The following is a 27,146-nucleotide window of genomic DNA, read 5'->3' on the forward strand; positions in this document are numbered from 1 at the left end:
TATATATTTATCGTCCTAAAAATAAAGAGTATATGTGTTTCAATTGTTATTAGACGTATTTTTATTTATTTTCCGTAAGTAAAAGTCCCCATATTCACAAAAATTAAACATAAACATAGGTTTTTCAATCCCGGGATTAAGTCACCAATCCCGGGATTTCTAGGTATAAAAAATCGGCTGGGATTCAGGATCCTGGGATTGAGACCCTTAATATATACATACATATAGAAAAAATTTGAACAAATGGAGTGTTTGGCCTCTGGGGACATCAAAATAAAAAAGTAGGTAAATCGGTCCCGGGCCTAGGTTTTACCGTGCCACTTACGGTAATAGCCCAATAGGGAAATTCGTTAAAAAAGAATTTTGGATGGGAAAAATGACCAACTGTAGTAAGATGATAATGAAATTAAAAAAAAGTCTAATAGCTTAGTTTTTTTTATGTTTGTGTCAAAAGTAAAGTAGTTCTTATTGAAGTTATAGCTTTACTTTGAAAGGTTGTTACAACAAAGCTGTGTGATCAAGTAGAGGTGTCTTCTAATCATCCTGTAGTGTTTTTATGTCTTCAAATGCAAGAACTTTCAGAATCCAGTCCACATAGATCATGACCTACAAAATCAACTATATGTGACACATTTGGTACAGTTTCAAACTTGGCGTGGGGGCCTTTTACAATATATATATACTTTTCTTTGATATAACAAACAAAATAAAAAATGTGATATTTTTGTTTCGCCAAAAAATTCTAAATTTTATTTACTTTCCATTAAAAATTCTGTCAATTTAATAAAAAATGTTATACAGTCAGTGTCGCCTTGAGTCAGTCAAAGATTACATATTTTATTCCCATGCTTCTTGCATTAATTAATTGCATGAATAACCTTACCTGATTTGTAAAAATTGTTATATCAAACAATTTTTTTAGGAAATTGCAATATTGGTTTTTTTATTTGTAGCCTAATATCTTTGACATTCCATCCCCATGTTAAATTTGTAGCCAGCTTTTTTATCAAAATCGTCGTAGTTGATGTGAGCCACCTACAGATTGTGCTGATCTAAATTACTAAATTATGCCGAGTACACAATCTTTTTAACCAATTCAAACATAGGGAATGACTTATGTTGAGTTATAGCAACTATTATGACCCATCAACCAGGTCAGCAACAAAAAATAAGGTATAAAATAGAATTCTAGACACTAGCGCATTCTGTGATTGGCTCACACAACGACATTCTTCTTAAATAAAAAAATTTGCTACAGCTGGTCCATATAGATGGTAAGTCTACTTCAGTATCCAATAGTCAACGCTAATATTAAAGAAAATTATATGCTGCTACTGAGCTGACTTTATATGCTGCCTTTAGTATGCATTCAGTCAAGCTGCAGTAGTAAGGTATTACTACCAAAGCACCTGAGAACAAAGGCCGAGTTATATTAAACGCAGGGCCGGTTTAACCCATACGCGAACTACGCGGCCGCATATGGCGCCACGAAGAAGTGGCGCCGTGGCGCCAACGGAACATTTTTTTTACGTGAACAACGTAATTTTGTTTATTTTTGCTCAGAGTTCAAGTATTCAAAGCACCACAAGGCATTTATTCTGTTTGTACCGACAGCACTTGAAAATTGTGTATATTTGTACAGCACAACAACTCAAGGACTCAATGCCATTTGCAGGTTCGATTTGAACTGAGCTGACGCTCGGCAGTCGGCAGCGTCAGCGCCAGCGCGACACATATGGGTTTCATTTCACGAATCACTCATGCTCGAGATAAGCAAGCGCGCAGCGCCACTTGTCACAAAGAGAAACTTCCCCTTTCTTTCACTCCTTTCTGCCTCTGATCCTAGAGCAGAGCATTACGTTGTATTGCACTCTTTTAGTTGTATACGTAGGCCCACGATTACTAGAAAAATACCAGTATGGATCATAAACATAAACAAATTACGCTATTGACCCGAATCCTATACAAATAGCATTGAACATATGTTTTGGCAGTTCCATTTAAGCAATGTTTAAATAATGTTTATTTTCGGTCCAAAAACGTCATTTGTTTATGTTTATGATCCATACCGGTATTTTTCTAGTAATCGTGCGTAGGCCTATACCGTGTCGGTATCGTATTGGCATTGTTTTGATGATTCATGATTGTTGATAAGCGAATTATTACGAGTGCATTAAGTTTAATTTATAATTAGCGCATTAAATAAAAAGAAAGTATAAACTGAATTAATGAGTAAAACATATTCGAGTCGAAACTATGAAAACAATGGCAGAAAAAAAGAAACCGTCTGGCACTTATCATAGAAAGCGTAAGGCGAATTTGGAAGAGGAAGAAAAAAAAGCCAAATCAATGAGTAGACTTTTGTAGAAATCATCTGGTGGCGAGTCCAGTCAGCCCAAAGAAGTCACGATAGAAGACGGCAATGACGTAGGTATTTATTTATTTATTTTCGAAGGAAAGATTAAAACAAGCAGCTGATCACTAACGGCAAACATTACGTCATTACCGTCTTCTATCGTGACGTCATGCTTGACGAGCATTACATTACGGCCTGTTTTTTTTCGTGTGTCCTTGGTTTTGCTATAGTTTATATGATGAGTAAAAGTGTATAAATGTCACATTTCTTCGAATAATAAACAGCCTTTTATTGCAAGTTAGTATTCTTCTACCTAAACTTAAAAAAAATTCTTCCCAAAATTATTGGGAAAAAATTTACAAATACGGTTAAGTTATGTTCATGGGTTTGGGGGGGGGGGGGGGAATTCTAAGTGGCGCTGATTTGGGTGTTCGCTTAACTCTGAAAAATTCCTAGAACCGGCCCTGATTACACGGACCTTACCTCGAGAGTTAAATACCAGATTAAGTTAAATAACATAGGCGCCTGTTTAAAACCTTCAAATTTAAAATCTATTGTGATATGATAGTTCAAACTTGTAGATGGATAAGATAATACGATACAAACTTTAAAATTTGAGCTATAGCATACATTTAAATAAGAAGTAAAATACCTTGGTATAAAGAGAGTAGTTTCTGGGATGACAGAATCTGGAAGTTCCACGGCGAGGACTAATACTGACAACACCTTGCAACACCCAGCGACCATCAGTCTCAGTTAGCAGTCCATTACCACTGTCACCATTACATGCTCCTGTACCTATAGTACAATAAACCAGAGGTCACATGAAACATTACAATATTGACAACACCTTGCAACACCCAGCGACCATCAGTCTCAGTCAGCAGTTCATTACCACTGTCACCATTACATGCTCCTGTACCTAGTACAATAATCCATAGGTCACATGAAACATTACAATATTGACAACACCTTGCAACACCCAGCGACCATCAGTCTCAGTCAGCAGTCCATTACCACTGTCACCATTACATGCTCCTGTACCTAGTACAATAAACCATAGGTCAGATGAAACATTACAATATTGACAACACCTTGCAACACCCAGCGACCATCAGTCTCAGTCAGCAGTCCATTACCACTGTCACCATTACATGCTCCTGTACCTAGTACAATAAACCATAGGTCACATGAAACATTACAATATTGACAACACCTTGCAACACCCAGCGACCATCAGTCTCAGTCAGCAGTCCATTACCACTGTCACCATTACATGCTCCTGTACCTAGTACAATAAACCATAGGTCACATGAAACATTACAATATTGACAACACCTTGCAACACCCAGCGACCATCAGTTTCAGTCAACAGTCCATTACCACTGTCACCATTACATGCTCCTGTACCTAGTACAATAAACCATAGGTCAGATGAAACATTACAATATTGACAACACCTTGCAACACCCAGCGACCATCAGTCTCAGTCAGCAGTCCATTACCACTGTCACCATTACATGCTCCTGTACCTAGTATAATAAACCAGAGGTCACATGAAACATTACAATATTGACAACACCTTGCAACACCCAGCGACCATCAGTTTCAGTCAGCAGTCCATTACAACGGTCACCATTACATGCTCCTGTACCTAGTACAATAAACCATAGGTCAGATGAAACATTACAATATTGACAACACCTTGCAACACCCAGCGACCATCAGTCTCAGTTAGCAGTCCATTACCACTGTCACCATTACATGCTCCTGTACCTAGTACAATAAACCATAGGTCACATGAAACATTACAATATTGACAACACCTTGCAACACCCAGCGACCATCAGTCTCAGTCAGCAGTCCATTACCACTGTCACCATTACATGCTCCTGTACCTAGTACAATAAACCATAGGTCAGATGAAACATTACAATATTGACAACACCTTGCAATACCCAGCGACCATCAGTCTCAGTCAGCAGTCCATTACCACTGTCACCATTACATGCTCCTGTACCTAGTACAATAAACCATAGGTCAGATGAAACATTACAATATTGACAACACCTTGCAACACCCAGCGACCATCAGTCTCAGTCAGCAGTCCATTACCACTGTCACCATTACATGCTCCTGTACCTAGTACAATAAACCATAGGTCAGATGAAACATTACAATATTGACAACACCTTGCAACACCCAGCGACCATCAGTCTCAGTCAGCAGTCCATTACCACTGTCACCATTACATGCTCCTGTACCTAGTACAATAAACCATAGGTCACATGAAACATTACAATATTGACAACACCTTGCAACACCCAGCGACCATCAGTCTCAGTCAGCAGTCCATTACCACTGTCACCATTACATGCTCCTGTACCTAGTACAATAATCCATAGGTCACATGAAACATTACAATATTGACAACACCTTGCAATACCCAGCGACCATCAGTCTCAGTCAGCAGTCCATTACCACTGTCACCATTACATGCTCCTGTACCTAGTACAATAAACCATAGGTCACATGAAACATTACAATATTGACAACACCTTGCAACACCCAGCGACCATCAGTCTCAGTCAGCAGTCCATTACCACTGTCACCATTACATGCTCCTGTACCTAGTACAATAATCTAGAGGTCACATGAAACATTATACATTGAAGTCTTTCCTCACATACAATGTACATAGGGCTATTAAAAAATATGAACCCAACTTCATGATCTCAAGAAGTAAAAATTGGATAGACATAAACTTGACACCATTTAAAAGAGGAAATTTCAAATTTTTTTTAATATAGTTCCGTATGTGACCGAAAAAGTTATCGCAACAATGGGCAGCCATTTTGTTTTACCATCTGTTGTTAGTAAGATACCTACCAAGCAGGGGTGCCCAGAGGGGGGGACATTTGTTTGCTAGCTATCATAATGAATGTATAATTTTGTATAAGCAGCCTGCAAAGTGTTTCTAAGTAGTTCACTATCAACACCAACAACATTTTGCCATTCGTAATTAAGATTGCTTCTAAGAATGGTAAAAACAAAAACACACCTTGTCAGGCAATCCTTAATATTCTAGTGTCGGATTTTACTTGATACATAGTCATAGTCATAGTTCTTTATTCATTTTTTTGTACATAGTTTGTACAGTAAATAGCGTCATATATTATACAATACTAAATCTAATTAAAATCTACTATTTACAGTAGTTAACCAAGCAAAAATGAAAAGTAACAAAAATATTTATATATCTACAGTAGGTTATATCTGGGAGGTGGAAAATTCTTCTATGGAGTAAGGGGCCAGTTGTATTAAATATTCTTTCAGCAATTTCCTGAACTTATTTAAATTATTTTCTCTTCTTATGTTTTCTGGAATATATTTAAGAAAAGTATATCCTGTGTAGGTTTGGTTTCTTTTCAAAAAACTTTAATCTATGTGGCAGGATAACCTCATTTCTCTTTCTAGTACTATACGAATGAGCTGGGGACTTAAAATTGATAGTTGTACAATTCTTTCCAATGAAAGTAGTTTCAATAATATATTGCCCGTAAACAGTTAAAATATTTAGATTTTTGAAATGTTCTTTTGCTGGTGCATCATACTCTAACTTAAGCATGATCCTGATTGCTCGTTTTTGCTGTTTTAATATTTTTTCCAAATTTAAATTTTTTGTTGAACCATACAGCGCTATGCAGAACAATATATGAGAGTGAACATGGGCGAAATAAATATTTTTTAATGTTTTCAGATCACAGTAATAAGAAATTTTAGATAATGCGTGAATTCCTTAATTAATTTTGCCCAAAATTGTATGCACATGTTCGTCCCAACTCAGATTTTGATCTACTGTCAGACCCAAAAAATTTATACTTTTTCCGTGTTCAATGTTATGGTTATCATGTATTATTAAAGGTTCTAGTAGTATTTTACTTTAAGCTGTCTTGAACATTACAAATTTAGTTTTTTGTGAATTTAAAAGTAAATTGTGATTTCTCAAATAGTTTCCAAGGTTTTCCAATTCAATGTAAGAACACACTTCAGTTTCTTCTTGTGAGGCAGTTGATAAAACGAGATTTGAATCATCAGCGTAAAGACACAACTTACTATTAAGCTTATAGATTAATGCGCTGTTTACTCCTCTCAGGTAGCAAAGAAAAAGCAAAGGCCCAAGAATTGATCCTTGAGGTACTCCAAACCTGATTGGCTTACAATTTGATGATATTTTAGTAATTTTATTATATTTAGTTAAGTGTGGTCACATATGTTTTGGTGGTTCTTAAACTCCATTATCGTCAGGCTTACATAAAGATCCACTTCTGGAGGTGTCGTAAGAATACGTTACAAACATTAAATACAAAACACGAAACGATTACAGATATGCCTATCAATTCACGCGTGTACATTGCCGTCGGCACGGCAGGACTGGAAGTAAACTGAATCAGGTTCAGGTTATGACGGAGATGGACTGACGTGGTCTCTAGATTGTCGTCTGCGTTTTCAATAGCTAATATTGCACAATTGTAATGACTGAGAAGAGTGTTGAAAATATACTGGAATTCATAGTTAATCGAGTGTTTTCACTCAAAAATTGTGTGCTGTCCCTAGTTTTATGTATTTATAAACCTCAAACTCTTCAAAAGTATTTAATAAATTTCCTTTCGCGCAGTAGGGTACTGTAGAATTTCGAGACCATCGGATCATTTATATCCAGCATATAAATTGGTTATTATTGTTAATAATTTTGAATTATGAATCCCATTATATTTTCAACACTCTCCTTCGTCACTACAATTATTCCAATATTAGCTTTTGATAACACAGACGACAATCCAGAGACCACGTCTTTCCGTCATAACCTGATTCAGTTTACTTCCAGTCCTGCCCGCGGCAATATACACGCGTGAATTGATAGGCATATCTGTTATCGTTTCGTGTTTCGTGTTTAATGTTTGTAACATATTCTGACGACACCTCCAGAAGTGGATCCTTTTATAAGCCTCCGATGGTGGAGTTAAAGAACCGCCAGAACATATGTAGCAAGTAAAATTCGACTCTACCTTACATATATTATTAAGGATTGTCTGACAAGATGCGTTTCCACCATTATTAGTCATAAGAGGCAATCCTGGGGCTATCAAAATGAATTTATTATAAGATTACTTAATCACAAAAACCTTTTATGCTGGTGGCAATTAAGGAATTCTGGGTATTTTGTCCGGCGATTTTTGTAGAAGGAAGCCGAGTGGCGAGCAATTCTGTCCTATTTCGTGACTCTGCCTATAATTTTGAAATAAGATAGCCTACTTTTTGCAAAAGTTTTATTAATGCACCTAAACCTGTTTGAATTCTTAAGCCCCGTAAATTAACGCCACTTAATATATTGTACAGTTACAGTATTGTGTTGGAGTAGAGTAATTCACCGAGTATATTGTTGTACGTTTTGAAGACATTTTCTATTGCAATACTGAGTAACTGTTGGCTGATAATACAGATTCTGAATTTTAAATTGAAAAACTTCTAATTCGTCCATTAGTTAGATATAATGATATATTGTTAAATGACTTTACTATTAAACATTTAATTTGGATTATCAGAAAGTTTGTTTTTCTTTACCTCAACTTTTACTAAATACTTTAAATACTCGTTTTATGAGGTAAAAGGGAAATTTACAGATAAATTGGCGGGGGGAGGGTAGGTTTAAATATACGGCAGTATAAATGGGGGGGATACTCCTTTGGCTTGGGGGGGGGGGGATTGCGCCTCTGGGTTTAGGGGGGATGGGCACCTCTGCTACCAAGCAACATAAGATTTTCTGTGTGGCAGAATTTGCAACAACTGAGTCTCCTATTACAGTGCAGCAGGGCTTTTCACAGAGATTTTGCTGTTAAACCACCAACTAAAAAAAACATAACTCGTTGGTTAGGCAATTTCAAAAAATTTGTGAGACCAGAGATGCTGTCTGGTTTGTGGGATGAGTTCTGCTATCACCATTGACTATAAACAGAACTATCACAGGTATTTCCACCTAAGCTTGCACTTGGGCTTGGAACGGCATTTCCCGTGGCACCGAGGCATCATCATTGTATTCCATGATTGTAGCAAAATCCTGAAATCTTCATAGGTCACGGAAATATCGTATGCCGTGAATACAAACAACCAAACCCAGGTCATCTCCTGCGCTCGTGTAGACAACATCATCGTCTCCAGCGATAGCGGCCAAATCCCCAATATCTCCCACGGTGATGGAAACACCATCTGTTTGCGCAATTGCGGTAAAAACCTAAATATCTGCCGTAGGAAAAATCATTATCTTCGTCTTTTGTGATCAAAGTCACAGAAAAATTAATATTGTCTTCCACTATTGCAGCAAAATCCTGAACAACTCCTTCGGTTGTGTGGAAATCGTTATCCTCTTTCGCAATCGCAGCAAAATATTGAACATTTCGTGCTTCTGCAGGGACATAATCATTGTTAACCAGGGGGAATGCTCTCATCGTCATCTGCAATTGCGAAATGTGTGGATCTTTCAATTGCGTAGGCATAATCTTCGCAGACATGTTCGGTGCTCGTTAAAGCTCGGCTCAATCTTGATTTTCTAACTTTGTGCTAGATGTCTCAAAGCTCGGCTTGGCTTGAAAATCGATATTCTTGCCTAAAAATCAACACTTTCCAAAGCAAACAAATTTTGACCAACCTGTTTTTGGTTCGAGACCTAAAGCCAAAGGGAACATTTTTTTACCTAAAAAACAATGTCTGGGAAACGGAGTAGCCCGTTTAGTGGACTACTGATCGAGTCCATGACCTGGGTGGAAGGACCTATTGTTATAGGAAGTGAAAGTTTGGAGTATGTCAATAACAAGAAAACTACTTGACCAATTATGATATTTTCATGAATAGGGCTAATATGCCACAGGCTTAAGGAAATACTAATTTTTTTATTCAACACTCTCCTAGGGCTCTGCCCTGATGGCTTCCACAGTTTCTGTGCTATTATTATGAATACACTTGGCCCAATTGATTTAAACCAGGTGTTTGAAAATGATTTTCTTGGGGCTTTATCAAAATTGTGGACATTTATTTATGAGTTAATAACTTTTCATACTGCAGATCTATAGAACATATTTAATTATTCTCTTAAGGGTTCTCCCCATTGCTTAGCATGGGTATGGCGGCTAGTGAGAATATAATTTTAAACTCATAATAAAATATGGTATCATGAGCAGGGTCCTGTTGGCCGTTTTTAGTAGGTAATGCAAATATTATACAGAGTGCCACAAAAAACCCAATCTATTTTCTGCAGCACACTGTTCAGCGACAGGTCGTCTTGAGAGTAGTGGGGGTAGGCTCGTTGGAAAGCCTACACGTTGCCATTATCTGTAGTCATAGAGTGACCAATTATATTATGGTGACATAGCAACGTGCGTTTGTTATCGAGCCGCTTTTAAAAAGTGATGATTCAGCCATTGCAACACAGTGGAAGTTCCATGCAGTCTTTTAATTAGGTTGACGTGGAGAGGTTCTGTCACGATTATCTGTATGGATAATCAACAAAACTAAACAGATTGATACACATTAATCTGTAGGGATGAAAATTAAGATCAGACCTCAACATTCATGTAACTGAGCGGTCAGACATGTTCAAAGCAGACGCTTGTTTTTTTTGGGGGGGGGCCTAAGAGGACTGTTTTTCACAGCAGCACAAACTCTATAGAATGTTAGTTGTCTGGCGTAAATAAAGTAACTCACCGCATGATTGTACTATGCGACAAAACTTCTTGTTATGCACAGAACTGCCACTGAGTTGCAATGACTGAATCATTACTTTTAAAATATGACTCGATAACAAACGTGTGTAGCTCAGGCAACCACTGCTCTATGACTACAGATAACGGCAATGTGTAGGATTTCTAACAAGCCTAACCCCACCATTTTCAGACGATCTGTTAGTGAACAGGGCTGCACAAAATAGACCCGGTTTTTTTTCCGCACCTTGTAGAAAATATGAGAATTTGATTTAAAACTTACCATTTATATAACCTGCACAAAACGACGTAAAAGACATAAATTTTCGGAATTGTTTTGGAACATTTTTCATGCATTTAACCATATCAATTATTGGAACTTTCATGTAATTAAGGCTTTCTGGTTGTTCCCTTTTCTCGTTCATTCCCCAGCCTGCAACCTAGAAGACACATTTCATTCATTAATGTTCTTTTCATTCTTAACATAACACAGTTTTGTCCTACCTGTTATCCTCACTCCAAATTATTTTATTTAAGTACAGTAATGCAGAGCCCTAAAACTGTTATAGTGTACCATGTTAAATATATTAACTGTCATTTTCTCTATGTAAATTAACCAATTTATCATAATTATTTAAGTACAGTAATGCAGAGCCCTAAAACTGTTATAGTGTACCATGTTAAATATATTAACTGTCATTTTCTCTATGTAAATTAACCAATTTATTATAAATAAGAAAGGCAATTAAAACCAACAAAATAACACTTCAAGGCTATTTTAAGTACAGTAGAACCTCGATAGTTTGACACTTTGTGGACTTAAGGGGTGTCAAACTATATGGAGTAAATGGAGTTTAGTATACAGGAAAGTAAAAATCAAGTTTTATACAGAAATCACCCAAATTTATTAAATACTAAAAAGCTTAACAATTTCACTGTTCATTAGTCGCAAGTCAGCAATAAATGAAAAATTAATGTTCAAGTCAACTTACATCAAAATAGTAACCATTAAATATCAATACATTAAATATTTTGTGATCTTCGATTGTTTTTCACTCTGATAACAGGAAAGAATTGGTCCCGGTCATTGACCGGCGTACAAAAACAAAATATCGATCGCTAATGTTTAAACGGGTAGCCTCAGCCCGTGTCGAACTACAAGGAGTGTCTAACTATTTAAGGTTTACTGTAGAATTAAATCCAAGTTGGGCTTATGTGTGATTCCCTGCGGTGACTTTGTAAATTCAAGTCCTACTTGGTTTGTGCCACAGTGGAGCTAGTGGCATAATCCACCACAAAAGTACTGAATTCGACCAACGATATTTTTGGAAACTTTTGATATGTAATCACAACGTTTCTCTAACAAATGACAATGGTTTCATCTGTGTTCTAATTATTTATAGGTTTTGCTATTTTTTTCTTATTTTAAGGCGCCTATATATTGATAAAATAAGTATCACATTGTGGATCATTACATTTTATATAACCTGTAAATTATTTATTAGGTACTGAAATCTCACCTCAAACGGAAATAGCAAACATTTCTTGTGAATGCTTACATTTAATGTATTCTTCTACTTTCTACTATACATTCTCTTTGAGCTTGCGAAAACACATGTTGAGTCTTATTCACAACAAATTCCCAACTACACTAAACCGAGAAGGTAACAATGGTAAAATGCATATAAACTGATCAATAGTGAAGTAAAGAAAGAAGGGTTGCCAACGTATGAGCTTGTTTTGTCCCTAAACAATGAACCTTGAAATTTAGGGTTGCGTTAAAAAAACAACATTATTTATAATGGCATGCCAGAATATTTTTTTTACTGGATTAATTGCCACTGTATTGCTTACTAACTAAAATTATTGTTATTTAAGAGCAAGAGGTTTAAAACGTATAGAACTTACGACTCCACTTGTGAACGGTGTTACAGAAACATTTCCAACTGAATCGGGCAAACAAGCTGGTAAGATACTTTCAGACAACTGAGCAGGTGTCTCCAAAACCAGAATGGCAATATCACTGTTGTAATAGTTTGTTGCCTCTCTAAATACTGGCAGGATGTAAACTCTTTTAATCTAAACCCACATACAGTGTTAGTCAGTATTACAGTAGAAAGCTTGAAAACAATGCTTTACTCAGTAAATGGTTTGGGTAGGTTTGAGCATTCCAGAGTGTTACATTTAGAACTCACCCTATGAATAGTGACATAACAAAGTCGACACGATGATTTAAAACGTCATTAAATTTATAAAAGTTAATTTGTTAGTTATTCTTGTTTTTGATTTTTACTCCATTATTATAGTTAAACTCATTTGCCATTTTTAACCAAAGAGCTATCATAGGTTCTTGTACTACTGTATTTAGTGAAAATTATTGAATATTATTACGTAAAGTTTCACTGGCTCATGTACCATAAGGCCGCCACGTTCGTATCAAGAAAACTACATAAATCGTCAATTTATATGGTGTGCTGGATTCTTGAGGTTCAAACCAAATCCTCCGCCATTTTTTAAAACAATTGTTTAAACTAATTAAAATAGATTCAGAAGTTTGTACTACATTTTATTCAACCAGAGACGACTCGACTGAGTGTACTTGTATGTATAAAACAATCTGAAAGAATTCTGTTTTGGCTTTTGAAGACCCTAAAACAAATCAGTATAAGAATAATGTAACTCCAACTACAGCAGTCTGTGTTAGTATTGCCGTGACAATAATTTCAACTGTATGGGAAAACACCCTCTAATAACTAATAACTAATAACTTAACTGGCTGTTTTTAATTTACCTTGAATACTTGTGGATGGTTAACGTTTGTTGGTAGCGTGCGAGGAATATTTCCTAGAGAAATTAGCATACTCTCTTTTTCAATATTCCATGTACAATGAGCCGCTGAAATCATACATTTCATTCATAAATTATGTCATACAAAAACAGTTGTAAGTGATGACACAGTCCTGTGGTGAAGTGGAGTAGTATGAGTGTAAATGAAGATACCTGGGCTCTATATACCTTCCTCTCACCACTACCAAATCACGCACATTTCCAGTCGTTGTTCAACTCTACTCCAAGGAAGCTAGCTACCTCGTCAAAGTGCACAATATTACCTTAGCTGCATATCACAGCCAGCTTTTATGTTATTCTAAATTTGGGATATTGATTTCCAGACCACGACCATTGGTGAACCTAATAACTTACATAATTAATTTACTCTCTACCCTAACCTACACCCTTCCCCAACCCCTACGAACCTATCTAGACATGGTCTTAATGCTAGTACTTATCTGGTCAGTTGAACTGTTGCTGGTCGACACACTACTGTACTGTGTACTCTCGTCGCGTGTGCTTGCCGCGGGGAGACTGCGCGCGCAGTTAAGTCACGTGACTTGCGCTATTGTAGCGAGTCGCTACAGTCCCTTTTAGCTTACTTTAAAAACTACAGATCATATTTTACCCGCTGAAACCTTAAAATAGTTCTCTTTTGTTGAGAAATGTATTTAAATATCGTCTTAGGGATCATAACTTTCAAAAAGATATGGGTGAATAGTGAAGTGGTTCACGGTTCTAGAATCAGGGATAATATATACAAACACAGGGTTATTAAAAAGCCTAAAGATCTCTTCACTTTTTAACAAACCACAACAGGTACCGGTACTAATAAAGGTTTCAGTTATCAGTATAGTTGTCTGTCAAAATGTTTTGTTGCAGTATAATTAACTACAACTGTTACGTGCTGTTGGAAAAATAGTCAAGACTTACCTTTCCACCGACGCTGTGTCACCTGTATGAGCCATGTAATGTTTGAGTATATAACAGTCAACCAGTTTTAGTAATAGTAAATGTTAATTTTTTTGCGTGTTTATCCTACTATCCTACTAATATTATAAATGAGAAAGTTTGGATGGATGTATGGATGTATGTTTGTGACAAGTGAACGCATTAACCACTGGACGGATTTTGCTGAATTTTGGCATGATGATAGCTCACATTCCCGATTAACATATAGGCATATTCTTATCTCAAAAATCCTTTCGGGCTCCGCCCTAGTGGCTCTATAGTTCCCCATGTTAACCTTATGAGTATTCATATTAAAAGGGAATTAAATAATTTAGTCAGCTGTTTCAACTAAAAAGTTGTTTCTATGATATGCAAAAGCATTAAAAACTTACAAGGATTACCAACAGGGTGCAGCACTATTATTTTTTTTTAATTTACGACAACAGCTAATTTGCAACCAAAAGGTGAGTGAGCGTAGCGAACGAACTTCATCCTGAAGGCAAGTGAGCGCAGCGAACGAGCTCACTTATGAAGTAAAACGGGGCAAAGCCCGCGGGTACAGCTGAGTGAGCGTAGCGAACAAACTTCAACCTGGAGGCGAGTTAGCGTAGCGAACGAGCTAACCTGAAGGCAAGTGAGCGCAGCGAACGAGCTCCAACCTAAAGGTGAGTGAGCGTAGCGAACGAACTTCAACCATGACGTGATTGAGCCATGCGAACGAGCTCACTTATGAAGTAAAACGGGGCAAAGCCCGCGGGTACAGCTAGTATATATATTAATATTATAAATGAGAAAGTTTGGATGTATGGATGTATGTTTGTGACAAGTGAACGCGAAAAATACTGGTCGGATTGGGCTGAAATTTGGCATGATGATAGCTCACATTCCCGATTAACATATAGGCATATTCTTATTTCAAAAATCCTTTCGGGCTCCGCCCCAGTGGCTCTGGAGTTTCCCATGTTAACCTTATGAGAAATGGAATTATTGAATCTTAACAGCTGTTTCAATTAAACAAGTTGGTTCTGTTCTATGATGTTCAATAGCATTAAAGTTACAAGGATTACCAACAGGGTGCAGCACTATTATTTCTTTTACATTTATGACAACAGCTAATTTGCAACCAAAAGGTGAGTGAGCGTAGCGAACGAACTTCAACCTGGAGGCGAGTTAGCGTAGTGAACGAGCTAACCTGAAGGCAAGTGAGCGCAGCGAACGAGCTCCAACCTAAAGGTGAGTGAGCGTAGCGAACGAGCTCCAACCTAAAGGTGAGTGAGCGTAGCGAACAAACTTCAACCAGGACGTGATTGAGCCATGCGAACGAGATAATCTTGAAAATTAAGAAGTTTAATGGGGCAAAGCCCGCGGGTTACAGCTAGTTGAACCATATTTTTGTCCAGGCAATGAATGCTCAAAAAAGGGTAAGTTATAGAGGGAAAAGTTTGGAACACAATTTCTGACTTTTTAACTTTGTTTAGTACATTTGTTTGATCCAGTCTTACCTTTGGTATTGGCAACAGACGCATCTCCAGTGGAACTTGGCGCAGTACTGTCACATAGATTTCCAGATGGAAGTGAAAGACCTTTAGCCTTCGCTTCAAGGACACTGACAAAACCAGAAGAGAAATGTAGCCAAATTGACAAAGAGGCCACTGGAATTTATTGGAGACTAAAAAAGTTCTTCCGAATTTGCTATGGACGTAAATTCATTCTAGTAACGGATCACAAGTCGTTAGTTACAATATTCAATCCTGATAAAAACCTACCTTCTATGTCAGCTACACGACTTTTAACTATTCAGACTTCTTATCAGGTTTTGACCACAAAATAGAGTTTAGACAAACAAATAATCATGGAAATGCGGACGTCCTTTCAAGATTCCATATTAAGAAACATTCAAATGCCATCATGCATGACTTATGTTTTCTATATGAACCAAATTGCAACGATCAACCTAAACCATAACCTAATTGCTCAAGAAACAAAAAATGACGAAAACATGTAACACTTGCTACTAGCTTTGGAAACTGGAAAATCGCTGGAGCACTATGGTTATCATAACAGTGAGCTATGTCTACATGATGGTTGTATCATGAAAGGTTGGAGGGTGATGATTCCTAGATCTTTACAAAAACATGTCCTCGAAGAACTACATTTTGGTCATCTGGGAGTGGTAAAAACCAAAGCCTTAGCACGGAGCTTTTACTACTGGAAAGGTATGGACATAAAGATATAGAAGATAATATTTCAAAATGCGGACAGTGCAGGGAATAACAAAATTTACTGAAGAAAGAACTAGAAAGAATTAGCCATCCCTGGGAGCCAGCAAGTGCACCATGGGAGCAGGTCCACATAGATTTTGCTTGGCCAACCAACGGAAACTACTTTCTGTTAGTATAGTAGATGCATTCAGCAAGTGAGTTGAAGTCATACCTACGAAGAGTATTACATCTTCATGGACAATCAGAGAGCTGCGTAAAATATTCACCACCTTTGGACTACCAAGTGTTATAGTCTCTGATAATGGTCGTCAGTTCACCTCTTCTGAATTAGTAACTTTTTGAAGAAATGAAGAAATTTGGACAAAATGACAGCTCGACAGCTCCTTACCATCCTTCTTTGAACATCCAAGTCAAACGCTTTGTACAAACGATAAAGAAACTAATCAACTGTATGTCAGACGAACCTGGCACAATGGAAGAAAAGCTTCACCAACTGCTGATGGAAATACGTCAAGCTCCGAATTCAACTGGCAACAGCTCATACTTCTTGATGTTCAATAGAAGGATCCGCACGTACTTAAGTTTACTGTTACCTAAGAGAAAGGAAGAAACAAAACAACCCAAAGGAATAGTGATATACTTCAAACCAGGTGAACGAGTACAAGTATGGAACTATTCCGGAAAATGTAAACGGAGTTATGGAAATATCCAAAGTAGAAACGGTCACATTCACTATTTTTTCAAGATGGATGATGGACAAATCTGGAGACGCCACATCGATCAAATGTTGCATGTTAGGGTGAGACCACTGTAATATATTTTGCTTCTGTACTTCTTATATTAATCCATATGTTAATTATTTACGTTTTTCAAATTATAATAAAGGGTGTTTTTAAAAGAATACCGGGATTTCAAAGGGTCGTTGCTCGGGGACTATTCAAGATAATTCAACGATTTGAACGTCAAATTGAAGGGAAAAGAATACAGTTTTTTTCTCATTCTTTCATACGATTCGGAATGATTTAATAAAATTCAGATTTTCATCAATCTTATATGAGCGTAAAACTGGCAAAGTCTGTATGCTTAGGGCGATCGTCGGGTTTGTCTGATGTCTTAACTGAATCTTTTCGGTACAAAGACTCTATCTTTTATAGATAACATCATAAAGTGACCAATTTAGGTTTGTTAAACTGAAGACTTTGTCGGGCAATCGATTTTTTCCGGCCTCTGATGCAGAATTGTCGGATTTCTTTGACTATGTCATCGCTTGTTTTTAGCTGGCCAGGTGAATGTCTTTTCAAAACACTACGGTGCCACGAAACTCATTAAACCAGCTTCAAGTTTCTTTATCATCAAGTAGATTTAAATTTATTTTAATTTAGCAATGGATATAAACTCTGCGAACTACAGATTTCAATCTGTGCCTTCTGTTGCACCGTAAAAGTCGTACTGGCGACTGGCGTCAGGCGTATGAGTCACAATAGCGGCCTATCACCCCGCACCTGTATTACGCATGCCAAAGTCAAAGTTTCCTCCCTTGCCACACGGGTTACAAAACTTAGTTATTTTAGCTTCAATTTGACGTATAAAACGTTTAGTTACCTTGAATAGTACCTATCCAAACAATTACAATTTAAAATCCCGGCATTCTTTTAAAAACACCCTATATTTACTTTTCAGTTATGAATAAATAGTTATGCAAGTTACAGGTGCTTGTATTTATTAAGAATATTTCACTGTCACTGACAGCATTTTTGAATAAGAAAGAGCAGGGAGTCTACTTTAGGTCCAATCAAATATTATAAATCGTATCAAACCTTTGTAGGCCTACTATTAAATAAACTTATGGAGTTAGTTAACAGACAAAAATGTTCAGTAGCAATCAGAAATAATCAATACCACAACAAAAGTGTAAAAACTATAGTGGGGAGAATTTAATTTCAATCTAATATCAGCTTGTAAGACTTACATGGCTTCGCTTGGAGTGAAAGCTAACCTCACCTGTAATTACAACATTGTCAGCAATGAGGGTCCCTCCACAGTTGAAACTCCACTGTTTGTCAAAACGGAGGTAGAGAGCTGCTGCCCATGGGAACTGACCTAACACAGCACCCTTGCCATGCATGATCAGTGGTATAGCTTCTGAAGACTTGACCCCACACTCTGCATTCAGATGTACTTGTGAGTCGTGAGTATACACTCCTCTCTTGTGGATACATCAAAACCAGATCTTTGTTCAAACTATCAGTCATTAATCATCAAGCAATCATTAACATACTCTAAAGTTGTGTTTGCTCAAACCAGAGGATTTATTGAATCAAAACCATCAATAAGATAAACACTTTTGTATTAATCCCAATGTAATTTATTTAGAAACTAGTTGTGTGCCCGTTCTACGTATCGGAATCTTGTAGTAAGTTGAAACCTTATATTCAGAACAGGAGTTGGTTTGCATATTTAGTGTGCATTTTTCCAGATATGCTGGCCAAACTATTACCGTATAGGCTTATATATACATAAACCTTCACAAATACAATATCTGACAGTTTCAAAGCCAAAACGAATGCTTCGCAATTAAATGTCACCCGATCGTGTTAGTCCATATTTTATATCTAATGATAAAAGGAATTGCTTTATTGATCTATGAGGCATAGCCCTAAGGTAGGCCTGTAATTGAAAGTTACTTTTCACACTGGTTAATAGTAGTTAAAATACTACCTCAACCTCACTACTGCACACTTTATTCGGGTTGAAATTTTCTTTAACAAAGGTGCTCTTTTCCACGAAACACTGAGAAATAAGGACATTAATGTGTTAGCAACAAACATACACACACACACCCACCCATACACACACACCCACACACACATACACACACACACACACACACACAAATACAGAAGTGAATAAGGGGATTTGCTACGCTTAAACCGAAGCAAATTACAAACAAAATAATTATTTGAAAGTTTTGGATAGTGTCATAAAATTTTATGATAATCGTTTTAGGCCTAATCAAACTGTAAAATTGGTGTAAATCCGTTGACAAATATATAAATAAGTAAATAAATACACCGTCCACAAAACATTTACCACGTTTAACAACGCCAAGCTTTAAAAATTCATGATGGTTTGCTAAAAAAATCATTCACTAATGTTTTATAATTTTATTAGCATAAACTAACATTTTGAAGTCCAGATAGAAAACACAGAAATTATTCAGTAAGACACCAATTAAATTTAATAAGAAATAAGGTGCAGCACTAACGATACTGGTAACTTTAGTTGTAAATAGTGATGTGTTTGTACGTAAAAATTGTTCTTACTGCTACCACCGGTTCTAAGGAATTTTTGGTAGCAGTACCAAAAACCAACGTTTACATTTAAGAAAAGAACTATAGTAGGTACTTACGACCAATTCAAACTGTCCTTCTAGTCAAATTGTATTATAGGTGTTAATCCGTTGGAAAATATATAAATAAATAAATACACAGGCCACAAAACATGTAACATGTAACGTTAACAACGTAAAGCTTTAAAAACTCACTATGGTTTGCTCAACAAAACTTTCACTTGATGTGGTGCACTTCCGAAGTTATTAATCTCCCTTGGTTTTAATTTTTTTTTAATTTTTACAAAATCAAAGTTATTTCCCATTTAATAGTATTATTTTTAAGCAACTTTTAATGTTAACAAATTAATGACAGTTTGAAGAAACCACCTTTATCCAAACGAAGGTTTCTTATTTAAAAGATTACGTAATCTCTAAACGATAATCAGAACATATATCTAGCAAAAATTCGGAGGAAATGTGACAAAAAACGCACAAATCTGGGGTTTTGGACGTTTGTAGTTTTACTTCCTAAGTAAGTAGGAAAAGCCGATATCGTTGTCGAAATGTAAGTAAAGTAGAAACCAAAAGTGACACATTGGAAAAGCGAGTTCAGCTACATCTGTAAGTTAAACCTCTGTTACGATCACAGCGAAATCAGAAAGATTTTCCAAGATCGCAGCAACATCCACGATCACCCACTGCAGTTGTGATTTTTTACTTTGCACTTAACACAACTGTCCTTGAAGCGCCGTCAGTGAGTGGAAACCTTTTTTGTAAGCTATTGGTGACGATGATTAATAAAATGTAAGTTTCCCAGCATTAATACAACACAGATTCACGGTATTTACCCAGGTTATCAAAACTCAAGAACAATCGTTGCACTTGCGATTAATTAAGCCGGTTAAGTAAAGCACAACGTTTTTAATCTCACTTGGTTTGGATGTGCTAACAAAACTTGATCGGAAATGGTTGCGGTATTTGTAAACAAATTTTAATGTAAACATATCAGGGCAAGCTAGAAGTGAGAACTAATCCAAACAGCTGATCGTTATTTCATAAAATGTAATAGTAAACATTGGGAGAAAATTTGACGAAAATCGAACAAAATTGGGTTTTTGATGGTTCGTTATTTTGTTTTCAAAGAAGCGAGGCCATGTTTTTATAGCCAAAGACACTCTAACCAATCCAAGTAAATACAGAAAAATTATTAGAACCTTGATCGGTACTCTTGTTTTCTAGGAGTAGGCCGCGTAAAATGACATTTTGGCTTCACAGACGGAATCACAGAATGGACAAACAGACAAACAGACAGACAGACAGAAATTGAGATGAGACTCGTTTTGGCTTTCTTAGGCTATGAAACGTAAAAATAACCAAAAACTGCATGATTCTAAGCAATGTACAGACAAAACTGTAATTTTATTTATATAGATAATCATGAAAAATATGATTATTTATGTATGTAATGAGTGTGCTTTATATCTCATATACTAAAAAACTTTTGCAAAACTTATGACAGCTAGCCTGACCATATTACTGGACCAAATTACACGCTGTTGGTAGCAAATGAAAGATATTTTCCTGTAGATGTGCAGAATCCCTTTATAAATTAAAATAGGTTCAAATCTAGCACAAAAAATGAATTTAAATTTAAAGAAATTAACACACCAACATTATGAGTTGCCATGTTGGTGACAAAATAACAACAAAATATAAACAGAATACCCCGCCTCAGCAAACCTGCAGACATTTATTCTCAATTGAAATAGCATTAGTTTAACGAGTACTTAGGTTTGCTGCTACAAGGAAACAAATAAAGTGTGTGTTTTTTTTTGTAAAATATTAATAGCTTAGTATAAAATAAAAAAAAACTTGCCAATTTGGATCAGAATATATCCATAAACAAGCAAACTACAATATTTCACAATATTCTCAATAAGAATAATGTGGGAATTTTAAATTTCCAATTTTTTTAATTTTCTCCGTTACCAATAATTGTAAAAAAAAAACACTTTGATATGCTAAATTGTTAGTTTTTTTAAGCTCTTTAGAAAGGTTAAGAGAGAAATTTTGAAATTTTGTGTTTTGAGGGTCAAAAATGAGGAAACCAATTTTTAACTCCATAAAAACCCCCGTAAAACCCCGTTCCCATGGTCCGATCATGCTGGTTCGCGAACTCATAAGTTTATCCCGCCTTAGCCTACATGTTTAAACCAAATTTCATCAAAATCGGACAAAAATTACTCAACTTATCGTGTTCACGGACGTATATATATGCATATATAAATATTTGAAGGAATGGTGTTTTTGGCCTCTGGGGTCATCAAAATGAAAAAGTAAATCGGTCCCAGGACTACTTTAAGTAAGTCTTATCGTGCCACCTACACTCTACAGTAATAGCTACTTCCCTATAGGGAAATTTTCTAAAAAGGATAGGGAATCTTTTGAAATAAAAACAAAGTTCAACAAGTTTGAACTTATGGTTAGCTGGTTTCAGTTCCGGTTCTACCAACAAATGAGAAGTCACAAACAGGTAGGCGGAAATATCACAAGTTTTTTATAAGCCTAGATGCCCTCAACTTAAAATACTTTTGTTTGTTTCTGTTTGTCTTTGTTGCTGAAGTACAACTAGGGAGTAAAGTGTGTGATAAACAGTAAATGTGCTTCAATCATAGATGTATTCAAAATTCAACAGTGGTACATGGATATGCTTTTTACCATGTAATGGCAAAAACTCCAAGAACTAGGTTTTGGTCTTATTTTTAAATTTAAAACAATTTTAAGAATAGGCCTTTAAATTTTATTACAGCTATAGTGGTGAATATAAATACGAGCAAATTTTATATCAAATTAAATTGATTGATACCTTGGAATTAGATTTATAAATACAACTATTTATAATTTATGGAAATTTAGCAGTTATTAATTTCATCCAAATTATAAAAAAATTAAAGAATTTAAAACAACCTTAGGCCCCTTTTATGCACCTTTGACATGCAGCAAACATAGGATAACTATTGTTGCCGTGAGAGGACCCCATGGACCTTGTTTTATTTCCGGCCGGGGGCCTCAAATCACCATCTAGCTGAGGGCCTCCAATGGAGCAAGACAGGGCCTGGAACTGCCTCAATACTTTGGGATTAAGTTTTGGTGGGAGAGGCCTAATCAGTATTTTATGAAAAATATTTTCCCCTATATTGGGTAATCTTCAGTGTAATCTTTGCTCAACAGTTACAAATGATGTTTTTCCCTTGGTACTGTATTTTTAATTTGCTAGTATACCGGTACTGTGGATGGCTTGTTATGAACACATGTTACAAGTTCTTTGTTTACCTTTTCCTTGTTCGACCAAAATAGTTATACAGCAACCCATATGAACAATGTTAATTTTTTTAATTTTCGAGTTAGTTGTGTAATATGAATAGTGAAATACGAATTTTCCTGCAGAGGCAGTGGCTGTCGCCAATCACCCACATGTGGACGTTTGTGTTTTTAGGGCTATAAGTCCCTGATTCCAAAATTTAGTCAAAATCCTAACCTACAGATATTTAGAAGTTTAGTCCAAAATTTTGAGTTATATATTACATACAGACAATCAGACTATCAGACATTGCTTGTATTAGAGAATAGGATTAGGTTTAACGACTTAACGAGTAACGAGTAGTGCTGCTACTCGAGGCTTTTAGTAGATCAGTGTGTTTTTATTAGAATTTAATAGCTCAGTATAAAATAAATGAATTTGCCAAGTTTGATCATAATATATCCATAAACAAGCAAACTACAACAGTTTACAATATTCTCCAGAAGAATAACATGGGAATTTAACATTTACAATTTTTTGGAATGTTTTTTGTAACTAATAAGCATACACCAAAAATTTAACATAGAGCCTAATATATATTATTTGATTTTTTTAAGCTCTTCAAAGTGGTCTAGAGAGATATTGAAAAATTTTGTGTTTTGAGGGTCAACCCAATTTTTACCCTTAAAAAACCCCTGTTCCCATGTGATCATGCTGGTTCACGAACTCATTCAAGTTTATCCTGTCCCGTATCTTCAAGCCAAATTTCATCAAAATTGGAAAAAAATTCCTGGAGTTATCGTGTTTACGGACACATAAATCTAATATATATGCAGGATGTTCAAAAAGGGTAGGGTAGGGACATAATTCACGTAGTGATTACTTTGATCAAAATAAAGAGAAAATCAAGAATATTTTTTTTCTAAATCCCTTTGCCAGATATCCTCCATTATGTATTTTTTAAATAAACATTTTTATCTTAGGATTGTTCCAACCAATCTTCAGGGCCGTATTTCCCTAACGGTGGTTGCCGGGGGCCTCAAAGATCTTCACTATTTCGCCGTTAACATGGGAGTTGTAAAAATTCATCCGTTATCGTGGATGATGTACAGGATTGTATCGTGACCGCGTTAGATTGTGATGATGATGTCTACACAGCCATGGGAGATGTTCATGTTTTTCGCTATCGCACAAAACTACGATCACGTTTTTGAGACCGCGGTAGACGAAGATGACGTTTATACCGCAGGAGATTTATACTGCTTTCAGAGTAAACTAATGATTTTCCCCGAGCAAAGCTCGGTCCCCAGGTACTGTTATTTAAATAGGGAATAAATATGTCTTATTAATGGAAAATATTTTAGTAAAAATGTAATCAGACAAGTTGAAATTTGCTTAGTCTGCAGGTTTGCTGTGGTGGGGGAATTTTTAGTATTTTTAATTATTTATTTAGTTGTTTACCTATATAATTTTTTAGTTATTTTAAAATGGCCGCCATTTTGAAATTTCACATTGGTACCAAGATAATTTTTGTTTAATAGCTACTTCCCTATAGGGAAATTTGCTAATATTTCCCTATAGGGAAATTCTCTAATAAAATCATTTGCAGTTGCAGCAATAAAAATTTTATAGGCTAAAGACTTTTTTATTAAAAAAAACAATTTAAGATACAAATAAGAAATCATATGCTTATGAAGCAGTGTGTGTATGAAACACATAATATAGGTTTTTATAGCTGCTAAAATATATGTCCAAACAATTTGAGAGGTTTGAATTGCTTATTTCTTTTAAACGTGTTTGAGTTACTTCTATACAAAATGCCTCTAACATGGATCTCACATACCTGGTTTACATTTTATGGGAACGGTCCAACCTCCATCACTCTTGCACATAGACATTTTGTTGGGTGCTTTGTAATATAGGGGACACGAGAACCAGACCAGGGTACCTACTGGTAATGTTCTGGTACATTCAAGGGTGCCAACCTTGTCAAAACAAATCATAGACTCGACCCTCAGATCCCTCATTATCTTGCAGCCAAAATGTTCTTCCACCTCATCAGTTTCCTTCAAGCTGTAAGTATAAATACATCTTTGAGTAGTTTTATCATAACAATTATGTAATCATTTTTTTCTTCATTCTAAATTGTAGTTTAAATAACAACGATTCTCATAAATCTGGATGTTCATCTTGGATCTTCTGGAAACATCATACCGTACTCTAAAAACAACCTTGACTAAATATTGAATGAATTTTTTTAAAGTTAACATATTCAAATCAAACAAAGCAATTGCACCTGCAATTCATTTCTCAATAATTTTCCATGATGCAAAATCGCCCAAAAGTGGCTCTGTGGAAATTTAGGGACAAAATTGTGATTTTTCACCTTCAGAATAATACTTAACATAGTACTTATATAGCAAGCATATAAGAAGCGTTGACTGATAAAAACAATTAGGTAAGTGGAAGGAGGCAATTAAAAAGGAATAGCAGCTATAAGAGTGCTCCACTTTTTATAAAAAAGGGGAAAGTGGTGGTGGGCGGTTAGCATGAGCAGATAATGTTCTGTACATTCAATTTGCAGTGGGGTATTTCTTACCAATGTATTATTATAATGCAATATAGTTTTGCGATTTTAATATTAGTAACTTTAGGGACTTACGTAGTAAGATTGTTTGGGTAAAGTTTTTTGTTCAAACCATTTATTTCTGAATAGCCACTATTTTCATCTTGCAACACAACTGCATTGATACAGGAAACTGCAAAACAACAATAATACATTTTCAACAATAAATATTTATGCCAGGGTCCAATTAGACACATATACTTTGGGGGGCAGGAGCATATATTATCAGATGACTTTGAAGTAGACAATAATACATGAGCTTATAAATTGTGGGGGACTCTGGGAGTTTACCCGGGGAAGGGAGGGGACTAGACAATAGGGTACCTTGTATGCAGACTTGGTGTTCAGCAGACTGGTCCACACCAACTCTCACTTATTAGCTGCCATTGGGTGTTGGTCAGGCCTGGACTGGGACAATTAGGGCCCTCAACTGTATGCTGTGAATGGGCCCTTTACCCTGGATTATTTTTTTTAATTAGGTGATTGGAAACAATCTTTTCCTACAGTTACCTAAATGTACATGTTCTCTCACTGATTTGAGAAAGCAAAGTGGCCAATTCGCTCATCAGTGAGACAATGTTAACAACGTGAAGGCAAGTTTCTTTACCAATTTATTTGTTTTATGGTAGCTGTAGGAAAAATGTAATGTGTAACTCAAGTGCAAAGTGCAATCGCCTCACTCGAGAAACCATTCTTCACTCGCCTACGGCTCGTGAGTAAGGATTTCTCTCGAGTGAGGCAATTGCTCACTTTGCTCACTAGTTGCACAAATAACTATTGTAAAAAGCCAATCAGGCAAATGAAAGTTCTATTAGTCTGCATGTTTGCTGTAACAGAGGTATTTAATCTTGTAACTTGTAATTTGAATCTTGTAATGAATATTTAATTCCAAAAATGGCAACCTAAGGTTTAAGTGTGATATCAATAAAAACTACTCCTATATTAAACCTAAACTAAGCAATTAAACCTAAACCCGGACATCCAAAGTGAAAGCACACTTTTGACTCCAAGTTGTTCAGTACAGCCCACATAATGTTCAGTAAAAAGTTACACCTATTTGAGCATAGGGTTTGGGGTGGAGGGGGTAAAAGTTTGAAAAATAACACTTTTTTGGTTTTAAATCTCTCAGAATCTACCTATGCATTTTAGTGCAAAACAAAGTACACTTCCTATACAAAATAATCTTTACAAAATTCTTAATTCTTAACAAAAGAGTGGTTCATTATCTTGTTAAAGTGAATGGTTACAGAGAGCTACAGAATCTTAGATTCTTTCACTTTGGATGTCTGGGTTTAGCTATTTATTTGGCTAATTGCACTGTACTATATGTGTCTTATCAAAAATATTATTTTATGATTTTATACTCACAAATGAAAATACTAATCAAAATCACTGCAAAATGTGTTGACATTTTCATCCAACCTTATATAAAACCACAGAGCTACTTGACACGGAAAACAGGTTAGTAGTGACCTTATTCTTTTAACAGAACATACTAAATAAACTTTTGTTTCACAAAATTACACGCATCTGTCATTAGAAAGCACCAAGGCTTTTATTTTTCCCTTATCATCAGAAGAATAAACGGTTATTACCTTATACATACATCAAAGACAATTGTTGTGAGTTTACTTTATTCAGTTCACTGCATTGATTTACAAGTATTTACTTTTATGCCACAAAACACAATGAGATGAATATATTCATCTTCAGATATGATAATTAAATGTTAGTCAAAATTAAATGTGTTTTGAGATGTCATGAGGTAAACACGTT

General features: G+C 35.9%; 1 protein-coding gene across 1 annotated transcript; it reads right to left on the reverse strand.

Annotated features, from left to right (window-relative positions):
- Positions 1-534: 534 nt before the first annotated feature.
- On the reverse strand, positions 535-26,861 carry LOC128984009 (CLIP domain-containing serine protease HP8-like). Its single transcript, XM_054403290.1, has 14 exons — positions 26,739-26,861; positions 25,407-25,503; positions 24,588-24,817; positions 18,114-18,275; positions 12,902-13,005; positions 12,019-12,189; positions 10,394-10,550; positions 4,025-4,132; positions 3,817-3,888; positions 3,573-3,644; positions 3,451-3,522; positions 3,329-3,400; positions 3,009-3,154; positions 535-606 (listed from the first exon to the last, which is right to left on the reverse strand). The coding sequence occupies exons 1-14, from the start codon at positions 26,785-26,787 to the stop codon at positions 535-537; spliced, it is 1,584 nt and encodes a 527-aa protein (XP_054259265.1). The 5' UTR covers positions 26,788-26,861.
- Positions 26,862-27,146: the final 285 nt, after the last annotated feature.

This window comes from Macrosteles quadrilineatus, unplaced genomic scaffold (genome assembly GCF_028750875.1).
Source record: "Macrosteles quadrilineatus isolate MER2022 unplaced genomic scaffold, UCM_ALF_1.0 Scaffold_2__2_contigs__length_208266976, whole genome shotgun sequence".
NCBI lineage: Eukaryota > Metazoa > Arthropoda > Insecta > Hemiptera > Cicadellidae > Macrosteles > Macrosteles quadrilineatus.

What these genes read in the sequence shown, in the direction of transcription:
- LOC128984009 (XM_054403290.1), bottom strand. Translation starts at nt 26,787, where the DNA reads ATGAAAATGTCAACACATTTTGCAGTGATTTTGATTAGTATTTTCATT. An exon ending in TGGTCGCTGGGTGTTGCAAG is followed by an intron (nt 3,155 to 3,328) that starts GTGTTGTCAATA and finishes ATTGTACTATAG; the next exon opens with GTACAGGAGCATGTAATGGT. An exon ending in ACTACTCTCTTTATACCAAG is followed by an intron (nt 607 to 3,008) that starts GTATTTTACTTC and finishes TTGATTTTGTAG; the next exon opens with GTCATGATCTATGTGGACTG.